At 36.6% G+C, this 23,359-nt stretch overlaps 1 protein-coding gene across 4 annotated transcripts in view; it reads right to left on the bottom strand.

The window, feature by feature from the left end:
* vstm2b.L (V-set and transmembrane domain containing 2B L homeolog) overlaps nt 1-23,359 on the bottom strand; it is a 62,013-nt gene that overhangs the window by 11,285 nt on the left and 27,369 nt on the right. For 3 of the 4 annotated variants that reach the window (XM_041590240.1, XM_041590241.1, XM_041590239.1), the window contains one exon: nt 22,196-23,128. The exons of the other annotated variant lie outside the window; for it this stretch is intronic. In XM_041590240.1, the coding sequence (XP_041446174.1) occupies nt 23,016-23,128 (113 nt within the window). In that variant the 3' untranslated portion in view covers nt 22,196-23,015. Of the gene's footprint in view, nt 1-22,195; nt 23,129-23,359 lie in introns of those variants that run through there. 4 annotated transcript variants of the gene reach the window in all.

Here is a 23,359-nt window from a genome sequence, read left to right as displayed (position 1 = left end):
CAGGGAAGACTATTTACTGTATACCCCTTTACATTAGTCAAAGAGACTAAATTAAACTAGATTTTACACCTTCTGTTTAACAATGAATGTACATTTTATTTTCCAAATTATTGGTAAAGTAATGTACTTAACCTAAGTCTCTGTCTATTTATCTATCTATCCATTTATGTATCTATCAGACAGTTCCTTACTCTTTTTCTCTGTGTATTGTTTTTTTCATCTCTTTTTATAAAAAAGAAAAAGGGATTTCTCAACTGCATTGGTACTTAAAGCATAGCCTTTAACAATGTATTTCTTATCAGTTCTTCCTAGAATTCATTCTGGCTGTCACATGTGAAACTCCTTGCTCCATTGTTTTGCTGCAAATATCATCTCTCTCCTTCAAACGCAAAGCCAATGTATTAGGATCAGCCAGGACACTTCAGTATAAGGGCAATCTTGACACTGATGAATAAAAACCTTTTTTTGGGGACTCTTTCATCCTTTATCTGGCAGCAACAGTTGATTAGTGGGTTTTTTCTTTTTTTACCAAGATTGTCAAATATCTGTCAGGAACTCAGATGACCAGAACTGAGAATTTAAAACAGTTCTTTAAAATCCAATATTTTTTTCCCTGGGCTCATCTTGAATTTGGTGAATCTTGTCTATATTTTAAAGAAAAGCTCTACAGAATAACAGCACTGTGTCTTACATTATGCTAAAAAATCTCATTCAAGATGTAGATACATTTGACAGCTTTCGTTCATTCTGAAAAGAAATTTATTCCAGTAATAATATCCAATCAGTGATATTTTGATTTGTTGATTGGCCTTAGTCTGCTACATTCACAAAGCTCACGATATATATTTTTATGCAATCAGGGTTACAGTGTGAATGCATAGAAGATGGAAATTATAATGTTTGGTGGCCTCGGCACAATCAAATAACATCTTTCATACAAACCGTCCAGCTGCAGAAGTGATGGTAATCAGAGCTGAGGAAAGCAAAATCTAATCAAATGCAGCATTAGTGGCAGAAAGCCCAATGGTGAAAGCGACAAAGTGTTACTGTCAGCCAAAGTTAATGCTACTGCACGTCTTCTAAATAATGAAGACATCTTTGGGCGATTAGAACTCGAAAATCTATTGGCAAATGTATTCCTCAGAGGCAAGAATTTTCTCCACATCACCATAAAGGACATTGTACAGCAAGTGTCCTAGCATATGAAAACATTAAAATGACCTTCAGTCAGCTTTCCTTAAATTCAAAAATTTAATCTGTTTTGGTTTGGGGAAAAGAAATACACAGAGATAATATGCATGAAATGTTTTATTTTAAATCCATCGGTTATCTCTGTAAGTGGATAGTGGCATGCTTTTATCCAGACATATAACCTGTCCAGCTAGAGGCCTTTTGACCATATACAGCCCTCCAAGTAATTTTTATGGTCATCAGCCTGTTCAAAAAATCTCCTTTCTCAGCTGCTGCCTGAGTAGTTGCAATCTGCCAATCAGGACTGACTCTGCCCTATTTAAGGCCAGCCCTTAGAACACTCCTTGCTGGAGCTTTACATTGTCACCCTAGTACTGCGGCAGTGCCCCTAACTAGGTTGTTTTCCCTTGTTATTCCGCCTTGTCTTGGTCTGCCTGTCCTTGTCTATCTAGTCTTATCTTGCTTTACCCTATCTTGTTCCTTCCCAGCCTTTACCTTGATCTGACCCATGCCTGTGCTCATTTCCTATTCCACCTTGTACCTTTCCCTGACTTCACCTTGTACTGACCTTGCCTTGCCAGTTCCTGCTTCCTGTCCTGCCTTGAACTGTGTCTTATAGCTTCCCATGTCTCTCTCTCTCTCACTCTCCAGTGCTATTTGCTCCTTTTGCTATTCTGCTCCAGTCTCCCTCGCTCTCCTGCTATCCAGTCTTCTCCTGCTATCCAGTCCTCTCCTGCTATCCAGTCCTCTTCTTATCTCCTGCTATCCAGTCCTCTCTTGCAATCCAGTCTCTTTCTACTCTCCTGCTACTCAGTCCTCCACTGCTATCTTGCTATCCAGTCTCCTTCTGCTCCAGTGTCCTTCTGTATCCTCTCCTCCCACTCTCCTGTCCCCCAAATCTATGTCCACACTGTCCAGTCTCATCCTCTTAGTCTGCCTACGATCTACACCCTCATCGTCCTGTCCAGTCTGGTCCTGACTTTCACCCGCTCCATCTTGCTTCACTCTGCACCTGTTCCAGTTCGACTATGCCCTTGTTTCCCTGTTCCTGCCTTTCCTTTTGTGTTCTGTGGACACAGCCAGTCCCAGCCTAAAGGACTCCCTTCAGTCTCTGCAGCACCCCCTACCTAATCCTTGACAGTTACACAGTTTAGACTATTTCAACCAAGCAGCCCAACCATCTGGGAATGTATGGCTATACATTCACTCTGCCCTGAGACTGATAATGTTGTGATCATGGTGGATATCAGTATTATCATCCTCAACTTAATATTTCCATTGATTTGGAAAAAGGAAGTGAAGAGCAACTGTATTTCTGAGGCTCCTCTTCACTTCCTTTTATTCCGATTGGTGGAGAGGTCGACCCCTATATAAAACCAATAGAAAGGTGGCCATAAAAACATATGGCCCATAGGATACTGTTTGAGTTTTGGCTGTGTATTAACTATTGCTTAAAGGAGAAGGAAAGCTCCAAGACAGTTTATTGCCAACATATTAGCCACAATAGTGCAAGCTAGAGTGCTATATTTATTCTGCAGAATGCTTTACCATACGTGAGTAAACAGCTCTAGACACTGTCTCTGTTTGTTTAGGATAGAAGCTGCCATATAACCTTGGTGTGACATCACTTCCTGCCTGAGTCTCTCCCTGCTCACTTACAGCTCTGAGCTCAGATTACAGCAGGGATGGGAGGAGGGAGGGGGAGAGGAGCAAACTGAGCATGCTCAAGCCCTGCCCTGGAGGTTTCAGCTGAAAACAGGAAGTCTGATACAGAAGCCCATGTGTACACAATAGAAGGAAAGAAATTTGGTGTTTCTTTTGACAGAGGACTCAGAGCAGCATTACTTTGAGTGTTCACTGGTGTATTTATATAGACCTTTCTGATAAAGCTTAATTAATTTTAGCCTTTCCTTTAACTGTGCCAAACATGGTTTTATGTCTCTATACAGGATAGGTACACATTTTGATGGCATGTTTTCCTATTCTTGCTTTTTTTTGTCTTTTTCATTTTGCCACCTTCGGCTGTTAAGCCGTGTTCCCTGCTGGCTTCCAGCTTTCACTATTTCATAAAAGATACCAAAGACAGTCATAATTCCAGGAATCAGACTCACTATGAGGCAAATATTCTTTACACTATATAGCTGATATTATAAGAAATTTAAAAACTCTGTGTTTTAGAATGTTCATAATATCCCCCTGGGTCTGGTCCTTGCTCTTGTCATTCTAGAAGAATCCCCTGCAGCACGTTTGAATATCAACGCAAGGGAAAGCACTAGCATTTACATTGAAGATAACTAATTATAAAATATACTATAAGGAATACTGCCCTCAAAAGTAAACATGTTTACAAATTAAAACAATATGTGAAATTGTGTAAACTTTTTTTTCAGATGTTTAGATAGATTTTTCTGCTTATATGACATATGACAAAGTGAAATTTGTGGTACACAGGTGACTGACTTTCCTGGCAAAAAGAGTCTAGCTTTGCTTTATGGCTGGGATTTAAGTCACAGATTTAAGATAAGTGAATATTATCAAAGCCTTTATGTAACTGCTGCCTGTAAGTAGGATGAAATAAGGACTAATGGGCCAGATTCAATTAAGTGAGAAAAAGGTTTTATCACATGAAAATGAATGGACAGGATTTAATTTGAGATGCAATTCAATTCAGAAAAAAAAGTATCCTGTGGTTTAACACGTGAAAACTCTACGGAGGAAAAAACTAGAATTTAATTTGGCCCATTATATGAGTCAAAGGACACAATACCATTGACACCATTTATAAGAATATTTTAAATTATGACATATCCTGTAAATAGTGATTATTAGTGATGGGCGAATTTATTCGCCGCCAACGAATAAATTCGCAAAACGGCTGAGAAAATTCGCCCGAAAAAATTCACGGCATAAGAAAATTTTTTCGCCGGTGTCGGAAAAAACAGGCGCCGGCGTCAAAAACGGGCGCCGGCATCAAAAACGAGACACCGGTGCAGTTTTGCGAATTTTTCGCAAATTCGCCTATCACTATTCATTATTACATTGTAGCTAATACAATTGTCTGCCACGTTAAATAGTTACCTTTCTGTGTTGAGCTTCTATTTCATTGTATTTACTTTCTAAACATCTTCTGTCTGTCTGCTTCAACCCATACACTGCCATTTCCCTTTCTCCACTTGTTTAGTCTTTGATTTAGTCTTTGTTTAGTCTTTGCTCTTACATCTCACTCATTTTGGTGCTATTAGTAAACTGTTGCCATTCATTTTACTCACACCTTGCTACTTTAAATACAGAGGCCACTATGTATATAAGATGTGAGTGTTTGTAACACATTGCTTCCTTGCTGTACAATTTTCCTCGTTCAGTACAAAAGTACAGAATATATGTCATTTTACACTACAGCAGATATAACAAATATACTCTTTTCCTCCAAGACTCCTTCCCAAATTATGTTTTTTCCTTATTGTCTAATAACATTGCTAGATCAAGTGTATCATCATCGCTTCCATTTTAAAGAAACTGTCGTCATACCTCCTAAGCATAGCTTTTACACTACGTTCCAGTCTGTTCTCTAATTTATGACATTATTATTGGTATTATTATTATTATTATTAATAACACATATTCTAAAATACTTAAGCACTGTATAGGTCAAACATACACATTACATACAAATACTGCTTGAAACAGTAGGAACAGAGGGTAAGTTATTTGTCTGTGTAACACCTTTATATAGATCTCCACTTATTAGATAGGTTAACATGGAGGTACCATGAGTTTATTGTGTGTTATCTTAAGAAACACATATTTAATATATACAGCCTTAAGCATTACTGATTAAATCTCAGGAATGCTATATTCTGTAAACATAATACTTAACACTTAAATGTTTAGATGTTGAAGAGGTAACAACCTGGTATGCACCAAGAAATGGTAGTTGCAGACCTCCCTAATTTTAAGACTTCTGTGCAGACTATCTATATACCCAAAATGAATCACTGTTGATGCATACTGATATATCAATACCTGCTGATTGCTTGAGCATATTATACCCAGATAGTTGAGTAATAAATTGTCTCCTTTCGGCTCTGATATACCAATGGAAATGGCTTACATTGTTTTAAAATTAGTGTGGCACAAAATATTTCTATATATCCCTTCAACAGACTGGGGTTCATCAATTGTCTTAGAGTGCAATAACCCTTCAGCTGGCATCTAGCTAGAGACCTCTGATCTAAAAAAATACAAGTAAGGGCCTCTAATAAACAATGTACCATATGAGATGGTATAGGGTACATAACATAAATGACAAATTCTATATCAGTCACTGTCTATTGGACCATGTTCATAATTGATTCCTTGTAAAGGACAAAATATACTCAGTACAGGTATATTAAATCTCACTTCCGGCAAAACATATAAATGTTTGTCCCTGGGGCACACATATTAAAGCAGTACAGCTTATTTTCTCATTTTGTGTGATTTTAAAATGTTCCTTCTTTATTAATTTTCTTTTTTTTTAATTTCTTCCTTTTTTCCTTTTGTCCTTCTCTTTCTAATCTAATATTTTCTACTTTTTCTCCCTTCCTTATCTCCTTTATTTACCCCCCCTCTTACAGCACATGGCAGAAGAGCATTGTATTTAACAATGGCATTTACTGATTTGAGTATTTAGCCAGGTTTCTCATTTTCTTCCCCTATTGATTAACTGCTTGATAGAATATGTCAGAAACCAACATAAAGCTTTATCGAGGGGATTCTTAACCTCAAGGGAGAAATGGGTCTCAAAAATGGAACTCCGTAATGTTTAAGGTGGGTCTACAGAGGCCCCTGGATTTAGTAAAATTTTCTCCTACAATAGAAAATAACCACTAAAGGTAATATAACCCAATGTATTGTGTTGTGAAGTTCATTCTAATTTATTTTGGTTTCCCTTGAAAGTAAGGTGAAGAAACTGCCTTTTGTGCATTTTGTGCTTCTGTCCCTTTCTGAAATACTAAGGCAATCCTGTCGGCAGTAGGGAATAGCTAATAGGTACATGTTTTCTGCATTGTGAATTACTACCCTTTAGCAGATACACAGTTGTCCTGTGCACAGGAAGCATGGCAGGCTTTACTTGGAGCAATGTGAGCACTGTTCCAAGCTGATACAATTACCAGCCAATTCAGTGGAATCTCACTCCCAGTTGATAACATGGCATGACAGAATGCTTGGTTGTGAATTTTTGTTGTGACTAATAGCACAATTTCTTTACATTTGAATGTGGCTCACAGCTACAAAAGTTTGGGGACCCCTTATCTACACCATGGACAGCCTGTCTGATGTTAGCTAGAAGAAGAGATTATATATTTTTTTTCTACCCACAATACAACATTGTTCCTTAGAATTGCATCTGTTCGGAAAAGATGAGTGCAAGCACATGCTCAGTGTATGTGGTGTAATTGCCAAAATTCTGCATCCATTTTCTTACTTAGCACCGAACCTTCTGATGACAAATGAGCTGTAAAAAGGTAATACATATACCGTATATACCCGAGTATAAGCTGAGTTTTTCAGCATCCAAAATGTGCTGAAAAAGTCTACCTTGGCTTATACTCGGGTCAGCGGTACCCGACCCGAGTAGCTGAGATTGCAGTCACTTTTAATCATTCCTATACCAACAGTTCACTTGGGGAGAGACTGCAATATCCCACAATGCCCTCTGTTGGTTATATGAAAGAATAACAGTGCGCCCTCTGTTGGTTATATGAAAGAATAACAGTGACTGCAAAATCACACAGCGCCATCTATTGGTTGTATGAAAGAATAACAGTGCGCCCTCTGTTGGTTATATGAAAGATTAACAGTGACTGCAATATCACACAGCACCCTCTGCTGGTTATATTAAAGAATAACAGTGACTCCAATATCACACAGCACCCTCTGTTGGTTATATGAAAGAATAACAGTGCGCCCTCTGTTGGTTATATGAAAGAATTACAGTGACTGCAATATCACACAGCACCCTCTGTTGGTTATATGAAAGAATAACAGTGACTGCAATATCACACAGTGCCATCTGTTGGTTATATGGAAGAATAACAGTGACTGCAATATCACACAGCGCCCTCTGTTGGTTATACGAAAGATTAACAGTGACTGCAATATCACACAGCGCCCTCTGTTGGTTATACGAAAGATTAACAGTGACTGCAATATCACACAGCGCCCTCTGTTGGTTATACGAAAGATTAACAGTGACTGCAATATCACACAGCGCCCTCTGTTGGTTATACAAAAGATTAACAGTGATGGCAATATCAAACAGCACCCTCTGCACATGGTAGTGGGACAGTGGGACAATGCACACAGTAATCCGTTTGGCAATTCTCTGTCACCATCAACTTTGCAAAGAAGTCCGGTTGATTGCTGGGGGGTTGCTTTGGCAGAATGTGCGCTGCTGGGAGACAGGGCTGTAGTTGTGTCTAGGCTTATACTAGAGTCAATAAGTTTTCCCAGTTTTCGTAGGTAAAATTAGGTACCTCGACTTATACTCGGGTCGGCTTATACGGTACCATTTTGCATAATGAGAGCAAAAAAAAAAAATATTTCAATATAATTAAATTATGAATGTTCAATAATTGTAAATTTGTAAATGTAATTGCTGCAATAGAATTAACTGTTTGTCCTTTGCTGTTCATTGCACTGCTGGTTCTGATTACATATAACATTGAAACAATATTAAAGTTCTCTAGTCAATTTTCCTTCTATACAGGTCTGATGAACACATAACCCTCAGACATTGTAGTAATTTGAGGGGTTTCTTTTGTTTTGTTTGTATATTCAGGTTTGTGTAAACTGTTTAATTGTCTTATGCTTTTTTGATTTGGAGTTTACGATAATAAATGAGGCGCATGTTCATTCAATACAAATTTAGGAGCCGATTCATTAACTTCGAGTGAAGGATTCGAAGGTAAAAAGCTTCGAATTTCGAAGTTTTTTTGGGCTACTTCGACCATCGAATGGGCTACTTCGACCTTCGACTACGACTATCGAAGGATTCGAAGTAAAAATCGTTCGACTGTTCGACCATTCGATAGTCGAAGTACTGTCTCTTTAAAAAAAACTTCGACCCCCTAGTTCGGCAGCTAAAAGCTACCGAAGTCAATGTTAGCCTATGGGGAAGGTCCCCATAGGCTTTCCTAAGTTTTTTTGATCGAAGGATATTCCTTCGATCGTTGGATTAAAATCCTTTGAATCGTTCGATTCGAAGGATTTAATTGTTCGATCAAAGGAATAATCCTTCGATCGTTCGATCGTACTATCTGCGCTAAATCCTTCGACTTCGATATTCGAAGTCGAAGGATTTTAGTTCCTAGTCGAATATCGAGGGTTAATTAACCCTCAATATTCGACTCTTGATGAATCGGCCCCTAATTGTGCAAATCAATGCAAAATGGTGGATCAATTCAAATCTCCCAAATCGAATGGATCTGTACAAATTCTGAATTAATATAAATAAATGAATTTGTTTCAGTTTGTAATGGCTCTTTTCCATTACTTTGGCATATACAGACATTTGTTTGCATGTTCAAATTATTCCAAGGTCAAACAAATTAAATAACATACACACTGAAAATCACTACACAACTTTCCATTTTTAGCTATAATGCATCCCAACTGGGAATTGGGAATTTTGGTCATTGTGGTGCTCAGGGGGGAAATGACACAAGAAAACCCTTTGTAGTCCTTTAAATAGGAGATGACTTCCCTGTGACAGACTGCCTTTAAGTTAAAAGGCAAACAAATGTGCCATCAAACACAGTCATAATGGTGGCAGGGAAGAAATTTCTCATTACTGAGCTTTTATTTTTACCTGAAAGACCTAAAAAAATATTGTTTGACACTAGTATTGAAATCCCTAATCACCCTTTAATGAATGTATTTATCGCTTGTCCCATTTCAAACTGAGAACAAGAATACCATACTTTTTATTTGATGATTTTGTCATGCAAATAGTATACATAAGGCTCCCTGTGCTTGGCCCTTTATTTTTCATTGTACATATACTGTTTGAAGAATAAGTTATAAATCAACAAATACAGTACATTTTCATGTCATGTCATGATTTCCTGCTGCTGATTTCCTGTTGCTGATTTTTTCTTCTGAATTCTGCTCCATGTGATTTTCTGGTTCTGACACTGGCCTTTTCTTGACCTAGAATTTTTCTCATGTCTCAGTGGTTGTTTTTCTGGTACTGACCCGCCTGCCATAATACGATTATTCAGTCTCTACTGGCACCTTCCCTGCTGTACGTTTGGCTCTCTTGCTTGCCCCTGTGGGAGATGGATTCTCATGAGGTAAGACCTGGTGGCACCCAACTAGCTGAGGGATAGGCTTGAGGGCAGAGGTGGCTGTTATAGGCAGAAGATCATACCTAGACCAGAATCCAGTGACTTTCCGTGGTGTTTGCCAAATGTGACATTACAACTGGGCATGTCTAAGTCCGAATAGGGGTTTTTATAGCCACGCTGATGGCAAATTCTGAGCACCTATAAATTCCCTATGCCTGCCTGGAAATTAAAGGTGACCAAAGCATAAATGACACACACTCCTGTCTGCTCAGATAGAGCAGGGACAAGTAGGCTGCACAGAATACAGCAAATCTCCAGTTCAAATCCCGGCAGGATGTGACAGTTGTATACATTTAAATTAAACTTTAGTATGATGTAGAGAGTTATAGTCTGAGACAATCTGCAATTGGTCTTACTTTTCATTTCATCTCTCCAGTCTTGAATCTCAGCAGCTATCTGGTTACTAGGGTCCAAATTACCCTAGTAACCAATTAGTGTTTTGAAGAGAGAGACTGGAATATAAATAGAAGAGGCCTGAATAGAAAAACAAGTAACTAAAAGAAACAATAGCAATAATACCAATAAAACTGTAACAATAGGTTATGGGCTGCTGGGGTCAGTGACCCCTATTTGAAAGGTGGAAAGACTCAGAAGAAGAAGGAAAAGACTATAACAATAAAAAATAAAGACCAATTAAAAAAATAATAATTGGCCATTCTATAACATACTAAAACTTAACCTGATTGTGAACTGTCAACTTAGCTTCTCCCAGTACTGCATTCTCAATTACCCCCCACAACGAAAGGAAAATAAGAAATAATACTAGCAGAAATGTATTGTTTATGCTTGAAAGCATTAAAGTAGTATTCACCAGAAACTAAATCTTGGTGAATGTTATTTGAATGGCCTGTTCTTATGCAGCCAATCAGTATAAACTGCTTTGTTCCCTAATGATAAAGCAGAAATACAGCAACAATTGTTGAAATTAGCATAAGACTGTAAAATTGTGTAGATGCTGTAAGCAAAATAAATAAATAAATAAATTGAAGGAGCTGGATATTTTGTCCTAGAAAATCAGCATAAACTGTTCTTTTGTTTACTTGATGGCTAAATTAATAAAATATTACAAAAGCACTTGGCCTCTTGTGATCTTGTGGAGAACAAAGGAAATGCATTACACCAAGGAAAACGCTTTGTGATTTTCACATTTCACTTAAAACAAAGGGCCATTAAACATGATTTACAAGAAGCTACATCAGAAAATTGCTCATACAAGTATTTTTCTGATTTTCATGTTATTAAAAATGTATTAGAAACTCTCTAGTGAATATACCACTTACCTCAGCCAGGGTGCTTTTCCAGCCACACACTAATGTTATTACCCCAACGATTCTCTTTTGGGTGTCCTAGACACACACATGCACAGTAGAGTAAAGATCAGAAGTTTAACTTTAAAGTTGCAAATTCAAATCTACTGCACATAAGCACCATTGGGAAGAAGTAGTGGATCATTGTAGCATTGCAAAAGATGTGTGACTGGAAGAGGAGCCTGTGATGGTGAACTTTCAGTACACAGGAATGTCAGACCAGGGTCTAAGGTTGGCCATACACAGGCAGATTAAAGGGGACCCGTCACTCAAACAAACTTATTCCAAATCCTATTTTACCATGTTAGTCAAGCAAAATGAACTTTAATTGGACTGTATAAATTATCTGAATATTGTTTCCATCAGTCTGGGAACTCATAATTATAGTAACCAGGAAGGAGCCATTTTGTGGACACTGTTATTAAGGAAAGCCTTGTATCATCTCAGAATCTAGCTTGTGCACCAGGAGACAGGGACCCAATGTTCATCCCCAGGCTGCTGATATCGGTCCTATTGATTGATTCGGCAGTTTATCTGGCCATGCAGGGGGGCGTTGCGCTGGGTCTCCCTGAGCGATATCTGACCAAGATATCAATCGGGCAGGATTAATTTTTCTTTGCGATCGAGGACTGCGTCAGTTAGTTGATGTGGTCCTCCTGTCGGCACATATTCTCAATTTTGTAATCCATTCATTGGGCCCTGGGGACGATCGGATTAACCAGATATCACCCTGCCTTTGGTGGGCATATTGGGTAAAGATCTGCTCGTTTGGAGACCTTGACAAACAAGCAGATCTTATAAGTACATAGCCAGCTTAAGGTAAGCAATGATATTTACTGTGGGGTGCCTAACACCCCCAGTAAATTCCCATTTCCCTGTCCTTTAATATCTGGCATATTATGGATCAATATAGGATTATTTGATAAAATGTGCAAAGTTTTGTACTTCTATGGCATCCAATCAGCAGATACCTGTTACTGCTCCCTCCTGGGAAATATTCGTCCCTTTTATTACAGAAAGTGGTAATAGTATTATTACCAAAAATTATATCTATTATATCCAAAATAGTATTAAATTAATATTGCTATGATTAGCATGGCTACTACCTTAGGAATCATAGGATACACCCTAGTAAAATACCTTTTATACACATTATGGGGCAGATACATCAAAATGTGAGTTTAGATCAAAATGTGAGTTTATTCCTATGGGGTTTTTAGGACCATATTTATCAAATTGTGAATTATAACTTTCACCCATTGAAAAATACAATTCTAAAAATCCCATAGGAATGAATAGAAAGTGGGCACATTTTTATTTATTAAGCTCTAAATTCACATTTTGATAAATTTGCCCTTTAGCCTTCAGAGAACATATTTATAATACTATATAACTGGTATTATACTCAACTTTAAAGAGAAGATATACCCCCCTTTTTGACATGAGCTCATTCAGTTGAGCTTATGTAGATAACGTCTATAAACACTATGAGGCACATCTATCAAAGGTCGAATTTCGAATTCATGTGAGTTTTTTTGAACTCACTTAAATTTGAATATACTCGATATACTCGAAATTAGACTGGGGGGTTATTTAAGAAAAAGATCAAATATCTAAAACTCGAATTTGACAAACTTGAAAACTCAAATTGAATTATATTCGATTTCGACCAAACTCGATTCAAGTTTTTTCTTAGAAAAAAACTTGAATGTCCGGAAGGCGACAAACATCACAGGTTTTAGGGGGTGAATAGTTAAATTCAAATTCTTAAAGGGCCAGATTTTGATGAATCTCGAAAATCAAATTCAAATTTTTTTTAAAAAATTAATCAAGTTTGCATAATTCCCTAGTCGAATTTGACATAAATAAAATTAAAAAATTTTAACTTGAATTTTCAATTTGACCTTTAATAAATCTGCCCCTTTCTGAACTTCCATATATAAAAACTAATGCCATTTTTTTAACAGATATACCTGATTCCACCGAGAGGAGACAAGGAAACTCTTGTGAAGTGATAGATTCTCAGATTTCTGCTTTCAAGAGAATCTGTGCACCACTCGCTATGGAAAGCAGAATCATAGACTCCATTTCTTTACAATGCAACAAGGTAAAAAAAGCTACATTTATATTTATTTATTATATTTATTTTTGGAAGTTAAGTTAGTGTTTATGCAACTTTTCTTCATAAGGCCAACTGAATTCAGGAGAAATTGCCCTTTTCCATTATTATTATTAACCTGTACTGATAACGTGCGATAGAGATAGAGATATCAGTCATGATGCTTCTTAATCTGTGGATAGACCAAGTGGTGAAATCAATACCTAAACTCATAAAAGTGGCCCAATTTATGTTAAATCAAGTAGGAACTGCCACTGAAGGGATGGACTTGATTTTCAACTATTTTATGGTTATTCAGACAGATATTTTAGTTATGAAGGAGAGAACGCTTTCAGCAAATGTTTTAAATGTAATTTGAATAAAATGGAAACTGGTGATGTACTGTGCCAACATCAACTGGCAATAAATAATCGTAACTCGGAAATTGAGTGTCATCTGTTCTCTGTAGTTCAGAATCTCAGCACGAGTATATGAAGCAGAATTGATCCACAGGCACAGCCTTTCTTTTGAAGAGGTTAATGGCAAAAAGGGGCACTAATGGACTATGCAATTAAGTCAACTTCAATTGTAGCATAATGAACTAATGTGGAAAGCAGACTAAGTTATTCAATTTCAGGCCAGCTGTCTTGTACCACTTGCATTCTCAGTTATATCAATGCTTTAAGAATTCTGCTTTAGAGTAAAAAGGAAAATTGCAACATATAACTCTGAACATTGCTTGACTCTAAAAATGTGTCACACAGAACTGCCTTTTTTTTTAATACTCTTTCATATAAATAGAAATAAAATCTAATAGATGTGTCATTGGATGATCCTATATGAAACCAGAATGGCTCATTTTGATTGGCTTTTTACAGGCAGCTTCAGGTTAAACAATGACAGCAAACATTTGATTGATTGGCATGCCCATGCCCATGTGCAGTTTTACTAAGGGGCAGATTTACTAAGGGTCGAATATCGAGGGTTAATTAACCCTCGATATTCGACCAGGAACTAAAATCGTTCGACTTCGAATATCGAAGTCGAACGATTTAGCGCAAATCGAAGGATTATTAAATCGAACGATTCGAAGGATTTTAATCCAACGATCGAAGGAATATCCTTCGATCAAAAAAACGCAGGCAAGCCTATGGGGACCTTCCCCATAGGCTAACATTGAGTTCGGTAGCTTTTAGCTGCCGAACTAGGGGGTCGAAGTTTTTCTTAAAGAGACAGTACTTCGATTATCGAATGGTCGAATAGTCGAACGATTTTTAGTTCGATTCGTAGTCGAAGTCGTAGTCGAAGGTCGAAGTAGCCCATTCGATGGTCGAAGTAGCCAAAAAAACACTTCGAAATTCGAAGTTTTTTTAATTCGAATCCTTCACTCGAGCTTTGTAAATGTGCCCCTAAGTGTTTATAAATTAGCCCCACTGCCTTTTATAAAGGTGCAGGATAAAGTAAGAAAGTATGAATTTTTTCCCCCGAAATCCATCTGTATGTGCTCTGATAGGCGGATTCATTGAGTACATGAAGCACAAGTCATTGGCCGCTACTCTGCCTGCATTTCTATTCAGGCAGAGAAAATGCCTAGTGTTCAAATGGCCATAAAGTGAAAGAGATACGAAGGTCTAACTAAGGCAAACTAAGCAGATGTACTGAACCTATAAATGAAATAAATATTTAAAAATGTAAACCTTCAAAGCTTCTGTTATATATTAAATTATATTATAATATAAAGACTAAATATGTGAAGCCAGTACCCCTTTCAACAACCCGGTTTACCTGTTTGCTATAGTTTTGAAATAATTTTTTGTATACATTTTATAAAACAATTCTTGGCATCCATACTGTATGCAGTATTATTTTATTTGTACTGATGGCATAGATCATATTGATTCTATGGTATGGATCCTATTGGTCCTATTGAAAGTATTCTGAAGTCACCGCTTATTTCCTTATGTTGCAATCTGCATATAGCCTGCTAATCAGTTCTACTTTCACATTTTCTGAAGACCTTAGCTGATTTGCATCTCCTTGATTCAGCCACAACATACTGCATATCATTTTTACATCTCATGTTACAACAGCTATTTTAAGCACAAACCATCAGATATTTTGATATACTTCCAGCAGTGCTTGTCTTTAAATGGCTTTAAAATTCTTCTTGTAACCAGCCTAGAGAAAAAGCCATATTGTGGCAAATTCTTTTCATGAATATTTCTCGGAACAGTGGCATTGAGTGATAGTGGAGGGATTTCTGTTTTGATTCTGTAAGCATTAAAATTACTTAGGATGTTACAGGATTGGAGCATGAGAGCATTCTCTGAACTCTTCTAAAAAATAAGAACATTTCTATTCACCTGTGTCAATGGATTGCCCTCTTCAAATATCATGTGAAGATCTGTGATTGCATTCTGCCATTTCACAGTTTAAATAAACTAAATATAATTTATGCACTGCGCTATGTTCGGATTGTAAAGGTATTTGATGTTTTTAACAAAAACAGCTAAATCCCCAAATATTTTAATTTCCTGGAATTAAGTAATCATTTGGGAAACTGCCATAGCACACTGCTAATTCACTCAAATCACCACAATCCAACTAAGCTTCTTACACTCGAATTACCTGCAGAGAAGCACAGAGAACTGATTTAATATGCTGCATGTGGCTACAGCTGCCGCCATAATCAAAGTGTTTAATGGTGCAAACCAAACAAGTCATCTTTATGTTTTGACTGATTGGTATACATTTTGTTATCTGAATTATGTTGCAACATCTGTTTTTTATTGCTGCAAAATATGAAAATAAAATAAGCGAGACTAAGGGCATTCTAAACTTAAACTGATAATATTATTATTGACTCTTGTTGTCTCAAGAGTTAAAACTCTGTTGGGGAAATGTAACTCTGCATGCCAGTGAGACAACTGTCATTAAGAAACCACATATTTCAAATGAGTTTAAGCCATGCATATTTTGGGGAAAAACATAAATGAAAAGAAAAGAAGTGCAAATATATTTCAGCTCGTAGTCTTGACAGTAGACTTGGCAGAGTAGACTCACATATTTCAACTATTAAGAAGCCCTATGGAGGCTTGCAGTTGCAGCCTCCTTGTATAACTGTTATGTGGAATATGTTAATGTTATTATTTATTTTTATTTTAATCCTGGTTAGAACTTTTGGTATTGTTATTACAGGATCTTAGCTTGTATATCTTTTTTCCACTGGTGAAAAAAAGCTTGATCACAGCCATTTACTATATGGAAACCTAACTGGCACTTGCAGATGTTGCCAAGAAAACAACTTGTCCATGAAATTCCACATGTACCACAAACATGGCAGGAGATGAGGAATATAACAGGAAATGTAATTTGTTTTGTTTTTGTAAAAATAAGACTTAGGGGGTTATTTACTAAACTCCGAATGCAAAAATCACGAACATTTTTCGGAATTTATTAAACCCTGAGCATAGAAAAGTCAGAATCTGAAAATCTGGCATCTCAGACCTGTCAAGGTTGCATATAAGTCAATGGGTGAAGTCCCAATGATTTTTTGATGTGCACTGGGTTTCATGCAATACACTGAAGTTTTCAGACAAACAGCATAAGAAATCGAAGTTTTCAGGTGAAACATTCGATATAATTGTGATAATTGTGAAAATTTGATTTTTTTTTCCCCCGCAAAGCAAATTTTGGGAAAATGTAATAATAAATAAGCGTAAAAAACCCAGCAGATTTGATCGGAGTTGTAGCAGAAAATATTGAGATAAATTTGGACTTTGATAAAAGATTTGGAACCTTTTGTAGATCTCACTTTTCAATTACTCCAACAGTAAAAAAAAGGAGGAACAAGCAATGCTATTGATTTTGGACCCTGGAGACTGAAATTATCAGTGTCAAAATGCCTTCCTCAATGCTGAGGTAAAAAGTACAATACCAATAATTTAATACATGTGGTTGGAATGAGATAACTGGTATATACAAATATGGTATATTTCCCATCAGGGTGCAACTATGTTTCATGATATAGGATGTGAGGCACTTTCAAAGAAAAGTCTGTTTTCATCTCCAAAGTACCATGTCCTTCTGAATACTATCTATTGTATTTTCCAGTCACCAAAAGTTAGTTAAAGGAGAACTAAACCCCCCTTAAAATTCTTGTCATTGTCCCCTTCCCATCTTCTTACCAGCACTATGAATTAGTCAAAAATTCTGACCCTAAAATGCAGCTCAGCAAAGTTCCTCAGGCACCTTCTTCTGCCTGTTCGCATTGTCTTCCGATCTTCTCTTCTGAAACTAAGCCTGCGGGCACATGCACAGTTGAAGCCGATTCCTGACTGGAAGAATGTGCTATTGAATAGGGGGGTAACAATTTGTTATGTACCCCTAATGCATACAATTGCTAACCTTGGACCCCAACAACATGGAATCAGATTGACACAGATCAGGTGGGAGGGATTCTCATTACAGGATATTTTTGCATATTAATGGAGCAGCTGGCCTTGTAAGCTGGTGAAAATTTTGATTGAGCAATAATGCTATATGTCAATGGAATACAGCTCTCAGAATGGTTTAACCCTTGATATATATGCTGCTTCTTGTAGTCCACCATCAAGTATGGTTGAACAACAATGTTGAGATCCCTTTTAAGAAATCACTTGCTCATTGACACTCTACTGTTTTATATACAGAGTGTTTCTTATGGAAATGGGAAGCAGTTTCCAGCAAAGAAGTGCATTCAAGTCATTTGCATTCCATACATGTTCTGTGTCTGCATGCTAAACACTTTAAACAGTTATGCATGAAAATCAGTAACATAAAAGCAAGAAATATAATCAGTTACCCCCATATTCAGTAAACATTAAATCCCCATTCTGATTATGCTAGGTCATTCTTTCATTATATGCTAGGATATGATTTCTGATTGAAAGAATCTAGAAGTAAGTGTAATCAGCATGCATGGCAGGATCTAAACCCTGTCTTTGATAGAAGCCAACAGATATTTTTTATGCATGTATGAGTTCATTTTTATAGTGCTACAAGGGTATTCGACACTTCATCACAGCATAAAACACATCAGTAGATTTTGGAAATACTGTTTAATACAGATAAATAGATAAGTGCTGAAAATGCACGGCATTTTCCCAAAGTATATATGAGGGTGAAGAGATGTGTGTACAGAAAAGAAGGAACACGAAGCATATAAAACTAGAGAGTGTTGTGCATTACTAAGATCTCCTAGAATATATATTACATTGAGAAAATGGTTCCTTTGAATCATGATCTAATTTTGCTTTTGTACTGTACCCCCAGCCCTCTCAAATATGCAGCGTAATGACAAATGCTTATGATTCACCAATGAAAATCCTGCATAACAGCACTATGTTAGTCATGTTATCTAATATATACAGATAACTATACAATGTTAGCTTTCCAATATTACACTACATTCAAACATCAAAAAGGTGGACACACTGCTGCAATCTGAGCTACAAAATATGAATGTAATGCTTCCAGTTTCAATTACAGAAACAAAAAAACATGGAGCCAGATTTACAGTGATCAAGTAAGAGTGTTAACTGGGAAATTCTCTTGAATTCATGGGGACACTCACCCTGGAGTCAATTTTTATTGCATATTGTTGCTTTAAGAATGCAACCCTAGTGTTACTGGACTACAGTCAGGTCATACAGAAGTGGTCGAAGTCGAAGGATTTTACTTCGAGGGTCGAATATCGATGGTTAATTAACCCTTGATATTGGACCAATAGTAAATGTGCCCCTTTGTATCCACACCTACACTTTGGAACCAAGTATTGGCTTTGGATGGAAGCAAGGTGTTGCGATACCAGAATTAATACACAAAGGAAAAAGTACCAGTTTATTGTATTTACTACTTGAATAGGTCAGATAAAAGAATTTGCAGACCACCAAAATGTATGCAATGTTTGATTAAGCAAAGGTTTTTTCAATCATTTTAATTAGTGAATTATCTAAAGTGTGGGTGATTGATTATCCTGAGATAATGAGAGAAGGGGATGAATAAGGAGATCAGAGCAATGTAAAGTTTTGAAATGTGGGTAATATTAAAAGGCATAAGTAGTAAAGGGAAGAGGAGAGCTGGCTAGAACAGTGTAGAATAGAAGGAGATGCAGGTGCATATTTATTTGTATAATTATTGTATGCTAACAAAGAGTTTAGTATAAATCTGTGGTGTGTAAACCCACGCTGAACTTCTCCATGGACAAAAAAAATCAGTATGTAATAGCTCTTGGTGTATCATTTCTAAAAGTTTTTATTTGCAGCTTTGCAGCCACTTCTAATCTTTTTTAAGCGACTTTCACATGAAAATATATGCCCCTCAGTGGTGGATAAAGATGAAAATCTATGAAATTGCTGTAGTGCAGTCGAGAAGATAAGACTTAAATAAGGATTTTGGTTTTGCATCGGCAGGGTTTTTTTTTAATGTTGTAAGAAAATGGCAAAACGTTCAAGTAATCATACTGTGAATGTGAGGGGTGAGTCAATGCTTAAAGACTGGGTTAGGGTTATTCATTGAAAGGTGCTCTATATGTAGTAATCCAGAATAACAAACCAGTGGGAAATATTCACTGGTCATCTGATTCAAAGAAAGTTGCATAGGTTTGGGGGGGGGGGGGTAGAAAATGTTTTTCATTATATTCGGTATAAGATGATTACCAATTCTTAAGCAGACAGTTACTTTAAATACCAGGGAGAGTAATTATCAATAGGATAATATGTACATATTTTCCTCAAATGTATTCATATTAAAAAATATATAATTTTTTCAAATCATGTTGTTGACTTTAAGGGGGTTATTTACTAAACTACGGTCAGGCTTTTTGGGACAAAACTACATTTTTTTTGTTAAAAAAAGAATCTGAAAATCTGCCATCTCAGACCTGCCGAGGCTGTGTATATCAATGCCAGAGGTCCCTATCCTGTTTTGAAGTGTCTGTGGTCTGCCGTGGAATTAGCCTGAAAATCTGACCTTTTCAGGAATTTCAGGCAAAAATCCAAAAAAATTTGTGCTTTTTCCTGAAATGCCCGAATTTTTTAGATTTTTGAGCAATTCAAATTTTATCGAGTTTTTACCCAAAGTGATAAAATCAAGCTTTTTTCATAACAAATAAGGTCAAATCTTGGATTCTAGATTGGTCTGACTTTTATTTTTAAAAAATCAGAAACATTTTGATAAATACCCCCTTTAGGACAACAAGTAAGTATAGCCTGCCAGTTATTTTGGCTTCCCAGGCTCTCAATGGCCCATTAAAATGGAAGAGGACCCTAAGAACATATGCCAACAGTGACATTTTGTGCCACAGGGTGGTGGCCGATGAAATCAACCAGCATTATATCTGCATAATTTTACCAGATCATTTTTATGGGCATAAAAAAGGAAAGGCTAGATTTGTAAGCTAAAAAATGCACTATTTCATAAAACAAAACATCTGACTTTGCAATGTCTAAACAAACAAATCTTATCACAAAATACTTATACTTAAAAAAATATGATTTCCTTTAGGATCTTTTGTTTCAATGTCTTTTATACCACAATGTTCCGATTTTTGTTTCCAAAAGAAAATCCAGAATCAGAATATATTTGCATAGACTGGTCATGCAGGGCAAATAGCAATGTGAATACTGTTACAAACGGGAATCCTGCCTGAACAAACACATCTGATAAACACTTTTTACATGTTCTCTTGGCTGCCTCTACACATTCCCATCTGTCAGCATCCAAGGTGTTTAACTATAAGTAAATTAGACCCTTCTGCAAGGTCACAGATGCCAGGCAGCACTTTCAGATCAGAGCTCAGAAAAGAACAGAGGTGACAGACAACAGGTAATTAGAGGGCAGACAGTATAAATTGTTAATGCCTATCAAAAACATTAAAACCGTGCCTACGTTCATCTAGAATATTCATTAACTCTGTACTTAAAAGCAAACCTGTAACTCAAAGAAGAATAAATTAAAGGTTTTTGCCTGCCCTGTGTTCCAAGACAATGCTTGGAAATTTTTTTTTAATCACAATCTAACTTTCTACTTAAACTTTGTTAGAACATTTTTTTCTACTTTGGATATTTATTTTACTGTATTTATTATTTTGTTTTGCATATTATTAGGACCATCAAATGCAAAGTGTCAGTCAATGTGTAATCATAGCAGTGGAAGATGGACAGCAAGGAAAACAACCCTGGAAAATTGAGCTCCAACCTTTGCCTGAACCACCCACATTTAGGGGCAGATGTATTAAGGGTCCAATATCGAGGGTTAATTAACCCTCGATATTCGACTAGGAACTAAAATCCTTCGACTTCGAATATCGAAGTCGAAGGATTTAGCGCAAATGCTGCGATCGAACGATCGAAGGATTATTCCTTCGATCGAACGATTAAAAGGATCGAACGATTTTAATTCAACGATCGAAGGAATATCCTTCGATCAAAAAAACTTAGGCAAGCCTATGGGGACCTTCCCCATAGGCTAACATTGACTTCGGTAGCTTTTAGCTGCCGAAGTAGGGGGTCGAAGTTTTTTTTAAAGAGGCAGTACTTCGACTATCGAATGGTCGAATATTCGAACGATTTTTAGTTCGAATCCTTCGATTCGAAGTCGTAGAGTCGAAGGTCGAAGTAGCCCATTCGATGGTCGAAGTAGCAAAATGCATAGAGCTACATATCTGGATTGAATTACCTACTAGAATTATTATATGTTTTGTGATACTTTAGATGCTTCCAAGTAGCCTACATTCAGCAGGGGCTTTTATTTTATTTTAATAAAGCTTCATCACGCTATTGGTGAATCTTCTTTAATTTATGTACCACACCAAATGAAGATTTGGGGCCATAATTATCAAAGTCTGAATTTTTCTGATTATTTTAATGAAAAAAGTCAGGCCAAACTAGAATCCACGATTGGACATTATTTATTATTTAAAATCACGATTTAATCGGATCAGGCACATACATGAAAAAATCTAGAATTTTTTTTTTCTGAATCGCTCAATTTTTTTCGACTTTTTCACAAAAAAGCCAGAATTTTGAAATAGCCAGATTTTTGGGCTAATTCCAGCGCAGACCACAGAAACTTCCAAATAGGATAGGAACATCTCCCACTGACTTATATACAACCTCTGTAGGTCTGAGATGCCGGATTTTCAGATTTTTTTTCCATCCTTGGGGTATAATAAATCTAAAAAAAGGAGTTGTTTTTCCACTAAAAATAGCTAAAACAACTAAATTCTTTTGAGTTTTTGGCATTTAGACTTTAATAAATAACCCCCTTGGTGTTCATCGTGAAGTCTCTGTGTTCCCTCTTTGGACAATATTTGTCATTTATCTCTGTGTGTCAGGGCAGTAGGCATGCTTACCATATGATTGGTGGAGGATTCACATATTCTTTTACATGGTTTGCTTTATTTGGAATGGCTCCATATACAGTGTAAATTTGCAGCCCTTTACACTTTGTGGTGATACAATTAGTCAAATATACAACACTATATATTTTTTTCATGCACTTCCTCATAGTTGCTGCAATTTGTTTTTGTGTTTGATGTGTTTCCTCCCATAAAGCAATTAATCCATTCAATTTACTTAAATATGCTAGTGATTGTGGAAAATACACATGATCACAATTGTTTGAGTTCAGAGGTGACTTTTTCCTGCAGTCGAAAAGTGATTACCTTCATGTAACTTACATGCTCAAGGTCACAGCAAATGTAACATTTTAATTGTGTGGGAAAGTAAAGCAGAAAAAAATAAAAACAACTTTACTCATGGACGTGATCTGTATAATTTGCCTAGTTTAAGTTTTAAAATGTCATTGTCATCCCAGACTTGATTTATTGTTCCCATGGCATCAAATGTTTTTTACAGAAAGAAGCCGATACATTACACAGTGCTGAGAGAACATATCACAGGCTGATCTGTATTCTGAAAGAAGAATTCTTAAACTTCGAAGCACAGAATATCAATGTTCTGCAAAGAGAAACCTTTAGGTCTGCTCTCATAGGTTTAAACACCCCTTTGCAAAAATAGAATAAGCATCAAACAGAAGTTCACATAATGGCACCGCCTGGTACTCGCAGTCATCAACATTTCTTTTACATAAATGAAAATCTGTAACAACATAATAAGTGTAAATGAAATGAATAATCAGTCTTAAAGAAGCCACTTCTGCATTCAGATTGAAACTTCTATTCCCATAAACTATAACTACAGTTTTTTTTATATTAAAACTATTATAGCTGTGTGTCCAAATTGCAGCATTCATCAGCTACATAAAAATTGTTTAAAGCATTTCATGTAAGGATGGTCATTTGGCCTCTTTTGACCATAGAGTACAAATGA

This window comes from Xenopus laevis, chromosome 4L, assembly GCF_017654675.1.
Source record: "Xenopus laevis strain J_2021 chromosome 4L, Xenopus_laevis_v10.1, whole genome shotgun sequence".
In the NCBI taxonomy this organism is placed as follows: Eukaryota; Metazoa; Chordata; class Amphibia; order Anura; family Pipidae; genus Xenopus; species Xenopus laevis.
Note: the sequence above shows the minus strand (reverse complement) of the source record. Positions and strands in the feature narration are given on the sequence as shown.